Source organism: Endocarpon pusillum, assembly GCF_000464535.1.
Source record: "Endocarpon pusillum Z07020 unplaced genomic scaffold scaffold3018, whole genome shotgun sequence".
NCBI classification, from domain to species: Eukaryota; Fungi; Ascomycota; class Eurotiomycetes; order Verrucariales; family Verrucariaceae; genus Endocarpon; species Endocarpon pusillum.
Window position 1 is genome coordinate 39,382 of NW_006916278.1, and position 16,495 is coordinate 55,876.

The window sequence follows — 16,495 nt, forward strand, 5'->3', positions numbered from 1 at the left end:
CTTCACTAAACCCGCATCCCTACAATGGCTGATGAGGAAATGAATGACGCTCCTCCTGTGGAACAAGACAATGACTCCCAATCCGAATCGGACGACGGCAGCGATGGCTCTGAGCCAGTGGAAACACTCATTGCGGGGCGAGACCGTCGAGTCACTGCGGGCAATCGCATGGCAAGTCTGATTGAGCGCGAAGATGATGACGAGGTGGCATTACTCTTTGCTCAAGAAGACGAGGAAGAAGACGTCGAGTTCGAAGAAAGCGACGAAGACAGATCCGATGCCCAGTTGGACTCCTCCTCAGACGACGAAGACCAAGACCCAAATACTAAGGGTGACGAGGACCTGGAAGGGGAAAAAGAGCTACAACAACAAGCGAAAGCACAGAAAGCTAAGAAACGCAAAGCCCAGGATGCATTTACCACAGTTTCTGGCCTTAGGAAGAAGGTTAAGATTGTTTCCACAAGTACGCCAATTACAAGTGCACCTCGTCCAAAGAAGAAGTCGGAGCGCGTTTCTTGGTTGCCCGATGTCAATGAGGGTCCAACACGTGCATCAGCACGAAAACAGACTGTTGAGAACAAAGAAGTCACTCATGCCCGTCTCAAAGATCATGCTGTGAAAAGAGCCAAAACACTTGCACAGATGAGGAAAGCAGAGCATGAGCGGGAAAAGCACAAGCCCAAGCAAATGACACAGGCAGACCGATTGGCAGAAGCTGCGAAGACAGAAAAGAAAAACAGCAAGAGTCTCAATCGGTGGGAAGAAATGGAGCGCAGAAGAGCCGACGAGCAGGCTGCCAAGCTTGCTGCCCTTAAGACTCGCAAACTCGAAGGGCCTGTGGTATCATGGTGGAGTGGGATAGCTACCTGGTTGGGCACCAAATTGGTCAAAATAGGGTCTAAAGAGACTAACCAAGAGATGCTTGCTGAACCCAAGAAGAGGGGAAGGAAGCCAAAGCAGAATCCCGAGGCTCCCGAGTCTGTTAAAGAGGATGTGCAGTCAAGCACAGGCACCCCTCGAGCTCAAACCGTTACTCCAGCACCATCTGAGCCACCAGTACAGCAACAACCGCAAGCAGCGGAACAGCTCTCAAAATCGATTCAGTCAGCGGAACCTAGCCAAGCACTTCCCAATGTTACTTTTACGGCCCCACAAGGGCTCGACAATTTCTTTTTACAAGGGATTCAGGAATACGCATCTATGCCAAGCGAAGGAGGTTCCAATGTACCTAGCACCGCTCCGAGTGATGGGCCCAGCACACCACAAGTCTACGTTGACCCGTCACAGCGTCGGCCGAGTCAGTCACAGCCTCAACCTCCACCACCTGAACCTGAACCTGAACCTGAACCTATGCAATCTACACGCAATCTGGTCATGCTTGCGAGTTTCGAACGAGTAAACCCCAACGACCGGGGTGAATTCGGCGTCTTCTACAACACCCGCAAAGGCCCCAAGCTATCGAAAGCCAACCAAGAGCTGTGTCCAATAACTTCCCTACCTGCTCGGTATCGTGATCCGACTACTGGCGTTGCCTACGCAAACACATATGCTTACCAGAAGCTTAAAGAGCTACAAGCATACAAGTATACGTGGAGCAGCATGCTCGGATGCTATGTTGGTGCAGCGGGTGTGGTAGCTCGGGGTGTGCCTGATGGCTTTCTTTCTGATCCACCTGCAAATACAAGCTAATCAGGAAATGACACACGGTTTCTAATGGCAGCTATTACATGAGTAGAAGTGATGCTCTATCTTTGGCCCGCATGATAGTCGTTGTACTTAGGGACACAGAGCCATAGAGGTTGTCCGCTAGAGAGCTATCGCTGATACAGATCGGAGTAGCAGCAAAGGCTCCCAGGCGTTGAAGAAGCCTGATTGCAGCTTAAAGCTAGTTACCAAATCGCACTCCGTGTCCCCATGTATTCGCAAATCGTATATTTTAATAGCAGCTTACGGGACTACACTCCCTTTCAGACTTTTCTCCAGCTGCCTCTCATGTCGTACGTGCTTTATATGATCTATTAGGGACGTAGCTACCACTCTTGCCATATGCTATTAGCCTTTCTCTATCATAACAACAGACTTTGCACAAGTAAGTAGGTTCATGAGGGAGCGGAATAGAGCTGTATTGTGATGCGTATTTGGTACTCATGTTGTGATGCTGCAGGCGTTTGCCACCACCGCGAAGAGTTACGTGGGCGGTTGGGCAGGCAGGTTGTCGAATTGTTTCCACCGACTTCTTCTGCGGAGTGAATAATCGTACGTAAGTTAGTAGTAGAGATTAGAGATTCTTGCCAAGACGCTAGTGAGGAATTGCAAGCGGCAACTTCAAGTTGCGTAGTTGATCTGTTGCCTTGGCTGATTTGCAGAGCTTCAACTTCAAAGGTACTCAGAAGAATCTACATCTACATCTTGCCTTCACCGACATCTGCGCCTTTTCCTTTTCTCGACCTTCAAGTTTCGACTCAAGTTTCGACTGAAGCATTCTGCACATCTTCATCCTCGAGCCACTCTACCTTAACGTGCAGCCTTTCTCAACCCCAAAACATTTACCGATCCTCAGCGTAGTCTACCTCTATCGGAACTCCTCCACGTCAAAACTGCCACCATGTCTGCAGAGCCAGATCATGCCAAAGGCAAGCCCAAGCACAACCTCACGTGAGTGATACAGATCATCCTCGTTGGATGCTTCCTGCAGTATATCTAACCTTCTCAACAGTGACGCCTCCGGAGCGGAAAAGAAAGAAGTAAGATACCCAGATACAGGCATCTCCACGCTCGGTATTGACCACCGGACTCAGGAACTTGACACGTCCACAGCGATCTTGAAGAAAAAGAAGAAGCCAAACTCGCTGATGTAAGTTTATGCTGCCTCCTCATCCACACGTCCTACTGACTCCACGGAATCAGCGTCACTGATGCCACGAACGATGACAACTCCATCATCGCTCTTTCGAACAATACTATGGACACGTTGCAGTTGTTCCGTGGCGACACAGTCCTTGTCAAGGGCAAGAAGCGGAAGGATACTGTCTTGATCGTGCTGGCAGATGACGACCTGGATGACGGAAGCGCACGTATGAATCGAGTCGTACGACACAATCTTCGGGTAAAGCATGGCGACATCGTGACTGTTCATCCCTGCCCTGAAATCAAATACGTACGTGCTATTGGATTCTTTCCGGCAGGATTCAGCTGACTCGTTCCAGGCCAAACGCATTGCTGTTCTCCCTATTGCCGATACGGTCGAAGGCCTCACAGGCTCGCTTTTCGACGTTTTCCTTGCTCCTTACTTCCGCGAAGCCTATCGACCTGTTCGACAGGGTGATCTATTCACAGTTCGAGCCAGTATGAGACAGGTAGAGTTCAAGATTGTGGAGGTCGACCCACCGGAGTACGGCATCGTGGCTCAAGATACTGTCATACATTGTGAAGGAGAACCCATCCAGCGCGAAGATGAGGAGGGTAACTTGAACGAGGTTGGGTACGACGATATCGGGGGCTGCCGCAAGCAAATGGCGCAAATTCGAGAACTAGTTGAGCTTCCTCTCCGACATCCGCAGCTCTTCAAATCGATCGGTATCAAGCCTCCGCGAGGTATTCTCATGTTCGGCCCACCTGGTACCGGTAAGACCCTGATGGCCCGAGCTGTGGCAAACGAAACTGGCGCATTCTTTTTCCTCATCAACGGTCCCGAGATTATGTCCAAAATGGCCGGGGAGTCGGAATCGAACCTGCGCAAGGCTTTCGAAGAGGCTGAGAAGAACTCACCCGCTATCATCTTCATCGACGAAATTGATTCCATCGCTCCCAAACGTGAGAAGACTAATGGTGAAGTCGAGCGACGTGTTGTTTCGCAACTTCTTACTCTGATGGACGGTATGAAAGCTCGCTCCAATGTGGTTGTAATGGCGGCAACCAACCGACCCAACTCCATCGATCCTGCTTTACGCCGATTTGGACGATTCGACCGTGAAGTGGACATCAGCATCCCTGACCCGACTGGACGTCTCGAAATCCTGCAAATCCACACCAAGAACATGAAACTCGGTGAAGACGTTGATCTCGAATCCATTGCTGCTGAAACTCATGGTTATGTTGGTTCTGATATTGCCTCCCTCTGTTCCGAAGCAGCGATGCAGCAAATTCGTGAGAAAATGGACCTCATCGACCTTGACGAGGACACAATCGACGCTGAAGTCTTGGATTCACTGGGAGTCACCATGGAGAACTTCCGATTCGCGCTTGGTGTCTCCAACCCCTCTGCGCTCCGCGAGGTTGCTGTTGTCGAGGTGCCCAACGTTCGTTGGGACGACATTGGTGGCCTCGAGAATGTCAAACGCGAGCTCATTGAGAGTGTTCAATATCCTGTCGACCATCCGGAGAAGTTCCTCAAGTTCGGCTTGTCACCCTCCCGTGGTGTTCTCTTCTACGGTCCGCCAGGTACTGGTAAGACTCTTCTTGCCAAAGCTGTGGCCAATGAGTGTGCTGCAAACTTCATCTCAGTCAAGGGTCCCGAGCTTCTGAGTATGTGGTTTGGTGAGTCGGAAAGCAATATCCGAGATATCTTCGACAAGGCTCGTGCTGCAGCTCCTTGTGTGGTCTTCCTTGACGAGCTTGACTCTATTGCCAAGTCTCGAGGTGGGTCAGTTGGTGACGCCGGTGGTGCCTCAGACCGTGTTGTCAACCAGCTTCTGACTGGTACGTCTAGCCCTAATACCCTCTTTTTAAGTTACCACTAACAGATCCTAGAAATGGATGGTATGACCTCGAAGAAGAATGTCTTCGTTATTGGCGCAACCAATCGACCAGAACAACTTGACAATGCTCTATGCCGACCTGGTCGTCTTGACACACTCGTCTACGTTCCATTGCCCGACGAACCATCCCGCGTTGGTATCTTGAAGGCCCAGTTGCGCAAGACACCGGTTGCCGATGATGTTGACATCAATTACATTGCAAGCAAGACACACGGCTTCTCTGGTGCCGATCTTGGTTTCGTTACTCAGCGCGCGGTCAAACTAGCCATTAAACAGTCAATCGCAATCGATATCGAGAAGACCAAGGAACGCGAGGCAGCGGGCGAGGATGTCAAGATGGAGGAAGACGATGCCGAAGATCCCGTTCCAGAGCTTACCAAGGCCCATTTTGAAGAGGCTATGCAACTGGCACGAAGATCGGTCAGCGACGTTGAAGTTCGAAGATACGAAGCTTTCGCCCAGAGCATGAAGAACAGTGGCGGTAGCAACTTCTTCCGCTTCCCTACTGAAGAGCAGACCAACGCTGCTGCCGCTAATGGTAATGGCTTTGGAGATGCTGGTGCGGATGACAGTCTGTATGACTGAGCGTGCACAGAGAAGGAATAGATTGTCTTGCTACAGTTGAGGGAGCTTGTCGCTTTGTCATTGCGCTTCAACCTGCGCGAGCTGCCATACAACTTCACATGGTCTCAACAGCAACTTGAGCTAGGCCAGGTGCAGCAATATGGATGGCGATTGATGGCATGGCCATGACAATCGCGCATCGAGTATGGCGCTGCAGGGCGCATCAAACGAAGTTCTGGTGTACTCTACTTTTCTTCTCGCAATAAACAATAGACTGCGCTTTGCATATCCCTTCCACTGATCTGTGATCACCCTACCAAGCGTAGAAGAACCCATTGTGCTCTCTTCCCCATTCGCAATGGACAGCAATGGGTGGAGAGTGAAGTAGCTGTCCGCGTACCGTCAACCATATTGCAATCCGGACGCTCTCGAACAAATACATAGCTATCACTGTATTCGCTCTAAGTACGGAGTATATGCCCTCTCCTCTTCTCAGCTGGGATTTCCCCTACCTCCTATCTCGTCTCTGTACACCACTAGCCTATAAACTTCATCACAGTACTAACTACAAATAAAGACTAACCAACTGACTTACATTCATACTGATAAATTCTACGTAACCGCACGACTTCGATCCATGCTACCCACCTGTCTATCTCTCCATCTACCATGAAGCCCATGTCTGTACTCCGTATGTGCGCAGTTTTGATCGATTTGAAGCCCGATACCCTGCCGTCTCCGTCTCAAGTCTCCGTCTCCGTCTCAGGGATCGGAGTTCGGCACTGATATGCATAAGCGATACATGTTTGGATGAATGAACGAGTGTGTGGAGACGCGGGTTTCTTCTTGGCTTTTACTACTCAACTGCTCAGGTGGTTCGTTGGTGGGTGAGTGCGTGAGTGGAGTCAGGTAGGTAGGTAGGCGATACACTGGACTGGACTGGACTGGACTTCATGGATGGAGTGGGTGGGTGGATGGAATGCGGTACAGGATGCGCTGGTTACGTACTGTACAGTGTCTGTGGTGTTGGCTCTGGTTCTGGCTCTGTGTGTGCGCGATGTGCTTGGTTGGATTTTTGGCGTGGTTTTGCGTGGTTACGGTGGTAGGTGGTTGGTAAGAAGTAGCAGGTGTGGGTAGAAGGGTGGTGCGAGGGCTGTGTCACTTGTGTATTCGGCATGCTTGTGGTTGGCTGGATGGTTGATGGGTTGTACGATGAGCTTTTGGATTTTGTTTGCTTGCCAGTGGTTTGGTGTGAGGGTAGGTATGTGCAGAGGGACGAAGGGAAGTGATGCGCGATCGTGTTTTCTTGGATGAGTGGATCTGTATTCCATACACTGACTGGAAGGGGAAGCGGGCATACGTACACTCCACTCGCTGCCATGTCCAAGGTGCAAAGGTATCTGACCCGTTCACTCCCTGTTCCAGTCGTAGACGTTGCGCAATGCTCCTGGAGGGAGACCTCCGAAGTTGCCTTTGCTCAACTCCTTCTTCGCCTCGTTTCTCCTTCTCAAGCGAATCTCCCACCCCACTTCAGCTTCCAGATATCCTCCAAGCCCACGCTCACCTTCTTTCCTCCTTCTGTCTCTCCGACCTTCTTGTCACCACCATCACCAGCAGCACTACTCCCGTCATCCATACCCTTACCCTTTCCGCCACAATCCATCTCCTGCACAACTAGCCACCCATCCCTACACAGATCCTGCCAGAGCCCCATCATCCAAACCTCACCCCACCCAGCCTCTTCCACAAAGCCCCTCTCAAGCGCATATTTCGTGACCCCAACGAGCGCCCTAGTCTTCTTGCTCAACCCACACCCATTACTCCTAACCACTAATCCTGAATCATCCTCAGCCTCGGCACCAGGACCCTCCTTTTGGCTTAGACTGTGTTCCAGGATGCGCATGCGCAGCGTGACAAGCAGTTCGAACGTTATTGCTGAAGTACGGCGTTCGTGGCCGAGGGCGGCGAGGACGTGGATATGGATGTGGAGGGACTGGAGCCGTTGACCGCGAAAGAGGGGTGGAAGAGAAGCCAGGAGCGTGGAGAGAGGGAGAATGGTAAGATGCCATTTTGACATGACACGGTCGTTGCTGGCATTGTTGTTCTCGTTGTCAGGGGCTGAGGCCTTGACGGCGGCGTATTCGAGCTGCAGGAGCGTGTAAAGGGGTGCTGAAGCTAGTGTCGCTAGCAACTCAACCGCTTCTCGATGAGAGCGTTTCAACAGATCGTGGTTCTGGGTGAAGATCGCGGAGAGTTGAGAAAGCTGCGTTAACGATTTATATCTGTCTTCGGGCCCGGAGGGTTTGGGTCGTGCGGGTAGAGGAGCTTTGCTGGTTTGAGTGAATCCTGTGATTTTCTGGACCGCAATCACGAATTCCCAGATGTTGAATGGTTGGGTAAGAAGATCTGTTATGGGAAAACTTTCGAAACCCTCCGCTGGTATGATGATGGAGATTGAGCCGACGGGACGGAAATTTGACATCCACTGTGTGACTTGTATGTCGATGGAGGATTTCATGGGGTCCGGGACGTGTTTGAGGTTGATACTGAACCGGAACCATGCTTCTTCGCGTCCCTTTGTTAGGTACAGAGCTCGGATGACTTGATCGATGTCCTTGAATGGGATCAGGTAGAAGTGTTTCAATTTGGAAAGAAGGTTGGTCTGGTCGGTTCGCATGTCGATCTCGATCATGACTCTGAAGGATTGAGATCCTATCCCCGAGGCTTTCATCATACTTTCGTACCGACACATCTCTGGGTAGGGTCGTTTGTGGTAGGTGAAAACTGGCAGGCCAAATTTTCGGAGATGAACATTGTAGTTGGGGATGTCGCTGCGAATTCGGATGAAGATATTCTCACTTGCAATGAGATTCATACCTTCTACCAAGAACTGCTTGTTGACGTTCAAGATCGCTGGATGTAGGTCGAGTTTGACAACCCAAGGACTTGAGCCTCTGATAGAGGAGAGCTCGTTGGAGAGACTTTGCGACTCGTTGAATAGCCAGCTTTGTAGTGCGCGTCCCTCTAGTGGCCGTCCCGACGAAACATTCGCCTTTTCACCCGTTCGCTGGTAGCCGTGAACCCAGTCCTGATTCTCGGTCTCAACACGACAGCGCTCGACATTCAGCAGATAACGAAGAATCTCCTGTCGGATCTCAGGGGCGATTCCTTGCAGATGTGGAAAGCTGTCTATGTGGAGCTCTTGAAACTCGAAAGCAAAGTCTGCCACACCCACATCGTAGCGACTGAATTCATTCAATGGTGGCATACTCGATTCGCGAAGCTCTCCTTCCAGTTAGATTGACCAGGGCTCCGGTCTCCAACCTCTGAACACCTCAGATATTATACCCAGCGGTTTCCCACGAACAGAGACACAAAGCCGGACGGTGGTAAGTATTTGCACTTGAAGGTGGTCAAGAGTCAAACTGGAGTGGTGATATGACAAGAGGATTAGAAGTCTGTGAGCATAAAAGTTCGAGAGATCTTCGGCATGTTTTGACGTGAGAGCCAACCAAAACAAACACAAACACCATGACTGGATTAGGGCGAGCACTGCAAATTGTCAAAGCAACGAAAGGTAAGAAACACATGAAAGCCCCAGGTCCTCACTCTCCATCAGTTCATGACTTAGCTCCACGCCACATACGGATGAGCTCTGTACGGGCAGAGGAAGCAAACTTGGGGCCATCACGAGTAAGCTGTCTGTAGAACCATACTTTCATAGGAATAAAAAATTTGTTCCATACATATGCCTCCATTCACTCCTGCCTGTTCTCCTGGGGGCTCAGGGTGGTGGTCGACAAAGCAAAAAGAAAAGTATGACTCCACGGAGATTTGAACCCACACCCCCAAAGAACAGCAAAAAGTTCGCAGATGATTCCAAGCCTGTCTCCTCTCCAAGATCCATAATTCAGCCTCGGGACTCTCAGATAATTTAAACTGATTACCTACTACAGTTAGATGCTAGAGATCGGAAGGACTAACAGGAACATCTGCTATGAAAACTCCCAAGGTGGTAAGACCAAGCTGGTTTTCATCCAGCCCAAATGAGAACGACTGTATCGTTTCAAATTGACCAGATGCCCGAAGACGAAAATAACTGCTGAACTATATATTATAACTTGTGTTTTTTGCGCACACTGTTCTGTAAGGGGAAGCCTTGGCGGCCTCAATCGCCACCAAGATGAGATCAAAAAAAGCATTTCATAAGCGAGAACGCGAATAACAAGATGTATTTCATGGCCAGGAGACAGAAACTGATGAGTATATGTTAGAATTGATCTTGAGAGTAGTATATAGGTTGGGTACGCATGCTGCTCCGCTACAGTTGGGATGAATCTGCGACACCATGTCGTGTCGAGGACTACTTGGAAATCGGTGCCGTGCTCGGCAGCATGCTCACCACCCTCAGCATGGCCTCAGAGCTCAGCTTGTGCAAGTTCGCCCTGAGAAAGACGCTGTGTTCCAAGAGAGTGCAAGGAGAACCGTATTACAGATGGAGGGAGGGTCAATTGACTGGAGTGGGAAATCCCTGATGCTTGCCAAGCACCAATCCAGCTGGAGCTTGCAGTGGCAGCCGCCTTGATTGTCCCTACTAGTATCCACGAGGAGGACGACGAGGTGAGCTTGTACTTTGCGTACTTAAGATGTATTGAAAAATTGCATATGGTTCTACAGCCGGGCGACGGTAGCGTCATCGCCATCGCATGTCAGATTAACGAAGTTGAATGGATAGCCTCTCGCCTCAGATTTCCATAGAATGGGGAAGTTGCAGGATCGCTTCAAACTTCTCTCCCTGTTTGATGATTGCTATAGAACTTGTCCTACACGATCTCGAGCATGGTTCGAGTACCATTCCCTGGGCTTCTTCACTTGAAGCTCTCCTGCTTCAGAACCGAAGTCCTTGCACTCTCACGAAATCGTCAAGCCTTACCTCGTCGACCAGATCGTCAACGGTAAAGGATGCTGGTATCCCGCCCAGACCAAGCACTGGTCTTCTTCTACGATACTGCTGATATGGGTCGTATGCACGGTGTTGTTTTTGGGCGGCCTCTAAACGTTCCAAGACTGTCCTGCTACCTAACAATCCTTTGGCAGTGTTGGCATTGCTTGCCTCAAGTGCTTGTAGTGTTCCATCGCCGGCACCAGAGACAAGGAGATCAGCGGGCGGTTTGACTGGTTCCTGGTTGCCTAAGGCGCTCTTCACTTTGTCCAGATCTTCCAGAAACAGTCCACCATTTCCTCGGAGTTTGCTGAGCCTGCCCTTGTATCTGTCAGTCGTTTCGAGGATGTAAAGGTTGCTGTTGTCTCTGGTGGCTGGCTCCGTGTCTGTTTCTGTGATGACCCGACGTCCATAGATAGTGTCTTCGTACTCGAGCTGTATTACCCCAGGTGCCTTGGTAGGCAGGTCTGGATGTGCAGCACAAAGGAAAGCCAGAACGAAGTGGCGTAGATCGTCATCGGGCTTATAGTCTTTGACTGCGACACCAGGGCCATCCTCGCAACTAGGAGCTCCTGTATAGATCTCCTCCAAGAAATACATGGCATTGATTTCCTTTTTGAGCAACTTCTGAGAATAGAGCCGAACTAGCGCTAACCGTCGAAGTGGTTCTACCGACGTACGAAGCGCAAGAACATAGGTTCTTAGATCGTCTAGAGGATTACTCAGGTTTGATTCTTTGGTAAGGTGTTTGTCGTCGACGTGGATTCGGGGTGGGCCATCAATGTCAGAGCTGTCGAATCGTACCAAAACCCTAGGCTCGTAATCGCCAAAGGCAAGAAACGCCTGTAGATTCAAGAGGGCTTGATAGTCACCGGATACTGGAATATCTCCAGCTGGTCGAACCAAGGACGTAGTGGGATGCGGTAAGTAGTGATAAAGATCAATCTGTGGCCGATAGAAATTCTCCATTTGAGCACTGTGTCTCCGTGAGCCACTAAAGTTGTGCTATTTCCTGAGGTCTATGGAAGCTTAGCTTACCGATTCACCAAGCCTCCTAGCATGCTCATTGACTGGCATGCATTGGCAGGATATGATGTCTTCTCACGGGAATCAAAACTCGTATCCTGAGCTCCCAAAATCACGCGCTGCATGTAAGCCCCGCACGCTCTCTTATCCTCATGGTCGCTGTCGTCGAAGTGGCAATAGCTGTGGAGAGAGTTGCGGTCAGAACGTTGACGACGCAGTCGAGTAGACCGGGTGAACGCGTCACTACAGTAAAACAGGTCGGGCAGCGGGATTCGCGCGTCATCCACGAGTATATCCTGGATAGTATGGACAATGCTGCTGAAAGCCAACCCGTGTTTCAAGTCATGTCTTCCATCGTTAGCATTGCTGTTCCCAAAACCACAGCATACTAAAAGGTATGCGTGAGTCATGTGATGTATCAAACTTGCAACAAGGGCAAGATGGGATGGATGGCGCATCAGAAGGCTGTTGAGTGAGACCACGATCTGATTGCCCAATGCACCCAGCGCTGAGGTTGAGCCATGTATGGTCGGAGGAAGATCGGAGGACAAGCGAAACGAGGCATTGTTCTTCAACAATCCCCGAAAGAGATATTTGTCGAGGTTAGGGATGAGCGACTGAAGCTGTGGAAGCGAATGGGTAGAAGGCACGAGAGCCAGCCGATGTGCGTCAGACCCTTTTAGCTTCTCAAGTTCTTGGAGGGCCAGTCTGGCAGCCTCCCCTTCTCTCAACCCTAAATCAGGTCTGGCAGTCCGCGCTGAATGTTGTATGATCCAATGATCAGAAGAACATTGTGGATCATAGAAGCTGGCAAGAGGGATGCTCATGGTCGGCTTTTCGAAGAGAGATACAGAAACGCATGAAGGTGCAGGAGAGCCCGGTCCCCTCGCTTATATTCGCACCAAAGACGCAGTACAGAGAATGGTTTCAGTGATTGGTGTACAGGATGGGCCAGTGTACCAGGCCACGAAAAAGAAAGGAACGAAATCTTGACGTCGCTACAATGTGTCAAGACTATTATAGAAGCATTGGAGCAAACGCCAGCATCATAGGCACACCGTTAGCAAGACGGAAGGGATGACTGGGGCCAAAATTGGGGGGACTGTAGTGCTTTCGTCGAGCTTGGACTATTTGTCAAATCTTCGAGTGCCGAGAGAATGACCGACCACCAAGCCGCTACCCTCTGCATCTTGCCGTTGCTGGCTGCTTTCTTCATGTAACGAATAGTAGCTTCAGGAAGTTGGCAAACGCATTGGAGAGCCGGTGGCCACTCAGCATGGCCGTACGCATGTGGCCAGACCAGTGATTAGTTAGTTAGGAGCTTAGGTAGCTTCTATCAGCCAGGTCGCAAGGGATCCGCATGCTGGACAATCACTCAATTGGCTTGAAGTAGTAAGCACCCTCACAGCATATTAAAGGGCAACGAAAGAGTCTTTTCAACCACCAACAGATTCGAAGATGTGCACGATACGAAACCGATCGCTGATCACGATAGTACTGGAAACGATAGCGAAGAGCACGCTGTGCAGCGTCAAACGTTTTTAAAATCAGAACTAGCCAACAAGGTATGAGCATTACACCAACCTCACATAAGGCCAGATATCACCCTTGAAACGACCCGACGTCCACAAACAAGGCCACGTATTTTGCAGCTTCTGAATGGTGACTTAGTAGTGGTCCAAGTGAACGAAGCCACTGGTGGCTCAAACAGAGGCGGGCCTGATAGCAAACCTGCATTCAGTTATCTAGCGACCGCATAGTTACCTAGTAATTGGGTCGCGGATAATCGTCACTTCGACCCGAAGAGCTTCTCCCATCACCATAGTGCTGCCGCAATCAGCTGTGTTGTCGTGGTTGAAGTAGAATGACGATCACATACCTTCTTCCTAAGAGCGGCAAGCCTCTTCTTCTTGGTGTGAGTGTTGATGTATGTGCCAATAACAAAGGCAACGATATTGAAGAATGGTACCCACGTCTGTTCGGGCAGGAATTTCTGGGCGAAAGCGAGAGCAAGAGGTGATGTGATCCAGCTGACTTTCATGACAGGCATGAAACCAGCCCTCACAGTTGCTCGAACTTGATGCCACGTTCGAGCACCCGCAATCACAGCCATCGAAGCGAGATAGACGGTGTTCTGGATTGGAGCTACCTAATGAACGTCAGTAATTGAGCCCTTCACAAGCCAGCCGTGACTCACTATCAAATTGCTCAGCAGAATTTGCAGGACCTTTGCCTTGAGGCTTGTCCGATTGGCGAACAACTTCTGCAGAATGCTGATGAGCATATGCCCAAGCGGAGCACTGATCAAGGCGCCATATGCTGCCATTTTTGGTACTCTAGTACTAAAGTAATGGCCATGTTTGCTGCGGTCATGCGCAAGCCAAGATGCTAGAACCTCCTGTAATGCTGCAAGTGTCCCAGATGTGAGCATCTTCGTTCGCAATGGGTTTGATTGGAGCTGCTTCAGATATGCCTTGGAAGGCCATCAGCATAGGCACGCCATATTCCATGATAGAGGTCCACATACAGCGAGATAGCCTGTCTGGCTCTTCCCTCCAGTCACCGCCTCCCCTATCTTGTGGATAGTGTCTTCCGTTCCAGCTCGTAGTCCTGGGACTGCAGCCGTTCGAACGGTCTCTTTTTCAAATTTGACAGACATGGTCGGGATTGTCTACCGTGTTGGTGATGCTGGATGGAAGACACAGAAATTCAGGATCAATGTTTTGGAACGCAAACAGCGAACGAGGACAGTATCACTTCCGTAAAAGAGAGATTGTTCCGCGATATCGTCTCCCAGTTGGGTCACGCTGCCAGGTTGATGCGGTGCTAATCGTCGCAAGCAGATTGCGGAATCTGATCGCGATAAGCTGGCTAAGCCGAGTAGACGGTTGTGGAATATTGTAAAAGCTTAGAAAGATGACCGCGCCTCGATCTTATATGATCTGGAGGACAGAGGTGTAGTGAGGGAGTGGGAATCAAACGGTGTTGCTGCGACGCGGGTGGCAGGGTGCCAGAGCTCGTGCCAAGCTAAAAGTAACTTAGTTCTCAGTTCTAGGCGAAAGTCAAGACCGGCAATGCAGGGCTGTCGTGCTTTGTCTTGAGGCACAAGGGACCTCCGGACCACTTTACGTTGGGCTAGGAAGAATATGGAACAGCGTGAACCACATCACGTACCGGGGCTCAAGCACACTACTCGAATAGTAATCTGCCACAGCATCAGCCATCAAAGCGACGACACTTGTGTGGAGCTGATATAATGCAGTTAGTGATTCCATCACAACCGCATATCACAATGCCCAACCAGCGGCCGTGTTGAGTCCGGCTTTTTTTGAGCAAGGCTTGAGGCCCTACGGCCTTAGAACCAGCCGGATCATGGAGCTGATGCCACCATCTCAGATGAGGTCCTCATGCTGAAAAGCTACTCTAGAAACCTATCAATGTAAGTATTGCTGGTCACCCTCTCATCTTGATCTAACACCAGCAGAGAGTGGACCTTGCGCTGCAATATCAGTGACAGAAGCAGATAGAGAAGAGGAGATGGTTACATGACGGAAGTGGACGGAAGTGGACTGGTGTTGGCTAACTTTCCACGTAAGCAATATGCTATGATCAACCTGGTGCAGTGCAATGCAGTGCAGAGCAAGAAGGTGGGAATATGGGAGTGGGTATATGATACTGGTGCCCTCCCTGAATGATGTCCTACTATCAAACACTTTCATCTTTAAACACCGCCCTGGCTGCATCAAGTTATAGCGCAAATAAAAATAAAACCAAAGCAGCGACAACAACAACAACAAACAAAGCTGGAAAGTTTCGCAGCAGGTGAGATTAATTCTGTCTTGGTGCCTTTCCATCACTGTCGTCTCAGAGTCTAATGAAGTGTATCCCATTTTCTGATCAGCCCTCAGCTTGATGATACCAATGTCCGAAGATGCCTACCTTGGAACAACGGCAGGCGGCATGCACTCACCTTAATGTCACGCGGCTCTTCGACCCCCTTGAGAGCAATAAATGTCAGATGTGTGGTCGAACATCCTCCTTCGGCTGGCTCTACCGATGTACACAAGACTACGATAGCTTTTTGCCGGAGTCGGACTTCACCTGCACAGAATCAGAGGCTTCTGACAGTCGGCTAAGCAATGGGGTCGCTACTAGCCAGTTGAGCCAAAGCATTCTGCGAGGTATCAAAGATGGTGACTACACTACGCCGCAAGTCCACTTGCTTGAGGCGCAGAAGCTTCGAGTGAGGAGACTGATAGCAATGCAAGAGGAGAGGCTCGAAAACTTACCAGACTCTTCTCAGACGTCTAGAAGTCTTTCAAGCTCAGATTCGCTACCAGAAAGCACGGCACTGGCAACTGTTAAGATCTCAGAAGCATTGCAGCCGAGGAGCAAAAACATCTGTAGTCTACCTGCAACGAAATCGACCGCTGCTTACGGCGGAAATCATACACCACTGCCAACCGGCCTTCACAGGACTCGTGTGGAGCCACTCTTTCCAAACTGTCACTTCAAATGCTGTCAGAGCTGTCGACCGGCGTATCGGGATCGCGCTTTCCAATCTCTCAATGCTATTCTCTCAGAGCCTGTCAGACAGCCACCACAATGGGAATTGGAGAATCGTAGGATCTCAGATGCGAATACGTTGAAGAGATTAGGGACACCTCTACCACGCCCACAGCTACGGCGAGTGCATCAGAAACTCGACAAATTGAAAGATCTGACTGGGTCGCAGACCTTGGGAAGCAGTGAAAACAGTGAGACTCCATCAGAGACCGAGGAGACAGGAGCTAAGGTTCGGCAACGGGGTGGCTTTAGGAAGAGGGTCAAGAGGGTTCTTAGTGCTATTGATCAATCCAAACATCTCGCGAAATCTAGCAATACTAGCAGGCACTCAAGCAAGTCATCCAGTCGAGACTCCCTGGTCCAGATGTCCCGATCGATGTTTTTGAAAAAATCCAGCAAGCAAGAGAAGGAGAACACAATCGTTACGAACAGGGCACTCCAGGAATCCCTTGTTCTCATGCTTGCAGCTAACACGCCCCTTCCGCGTGCTTCGGAGGACTCTGAAAGCCTTGAAGGTGGTGAGGTCAAGGTTGAGGATGGTGTGGCGGTCACCGAAGAGGGTGTCGAGATGAGTGCCGCCGACATAATCATCCAAGTGTGAGGTGTGAGGCGTGGGTGTAGCGCCAAATATAATAGAGAG

The 16,495-nt window shown here is 50.2% G+C and overlaps 6 protein-coding genes across 6 annotated transcripts; 3 read left to right on the plus strand and 3 right to left on the minus strand.

The window, feature by feature from the left end:
* Positions 1–24: 24 nt before the first annotated feature.
* EPUS_06498 (uncharacterized protein) lies at positions 25–1,689 on the plus strand (the record flags this gene model as incomplete). The annotated part of the gene is made up of 1 exon (XM_007804202.1): positions 25–1,689. One exon carries the CDS (start codon positions 25–27, stop codon positions 1,687–1,689), a length of 1,665 nt encoding a protein of 554 aa, XP_007802393.1.
* Positions 1,690–2,605: 916 nt separating this feature from the next.
* On the plus strand, positions 2,606–5,342 carry EPUS_06499 (Cell division control protein 48; the record flags this gene model as incomplete). Its single annotated transcript, XM_007804203.1, has 5 exons — positions 2,606–2,655; positions 2,717–2,854; positions 2,908–3,157; positions 3,207–4,698; positions 4,750–5,342. 5 exons carry the CDS (start codon positions 2,606–2,608, stop codon positions 5,340–5,342), a joined length of 2,523 nt encoding a protein of 840 aa, XP_007802394.1.
* A 1,486-nt stretch (positions 5,343–6,828) lies between these two features.
* EPUS_06500 (uncharacterized protein) lies at positions 6,829–8,589 on the minus strand (the record flags this gene model as incomplete). Its single annotated transcript, XM_007804204.1, has 1 exon — positions 6,829–8,589. The coding sequence occupies one exon, from the start codon at positions 8,587–8,589 to the stop codon at positions 6,829–6,831; it is 1,761 nt and encodes a 586-aa protein (XP_007802395.1).
* A 1,620-nt stretch (positions 8,590–10,209) lies between these two features.
* EPUS_06501 (uncharacterized protein) lies at positions 10,210–12,116 on the minus strand (the record flags this gene model as incomplete). The annotated part of the gene is made up of 2 exons (XM_007804205.1): positions 10,210–11,239; positions 11,302–12,116. 2 exons carry the CDS (start codon positions 12,114–12,116, stop codon positions 10,210–10,212), a joined length of 1,845 nt encoding a protein of 614 aa, XP_007802396.1.
* A 937-nt stretch (positions 12,117–13,053) lies between these two features.
* Positions 13,054–13,948, minus strand: EPUS_06502 (uncharacterized protein; the record flags this gene model as incomplete). The annotated part of the gene is made up of 4 exons (XM_007804206.1): positions 13,054–13,116; positions 13,169–13,438; positions 13,487–13,762; positions 13,817–13,948. The coding sequence occupies 4 exons, from the start codon at positions 13,946–13,948 to the stop codon at positions 13,054–13,056; spliced, it is 741 nt and encodes a 246-aa protein (XP_007802397.1).
* Positions 13,949–15,220: 1,272 nt separating this feature from the next.
* EPUS_06503 (uncharacterized protein) lies at positions 15,221–16,456 on the plus strand (the record flags this gene model as incomplete). The annotated part of the gene is made up of 1 exon (XM_007804207.1): positions 15,221–16,456. One exon carries the CDS (start codon positions 15,221–15,223, stop codon positions 16,454–16,456), a length of 1,236 nt encoding a protein of 411 aa, XP_007802398.1.
* Positions 16,457–16,495: the final 39 nt, after the last annotated feature.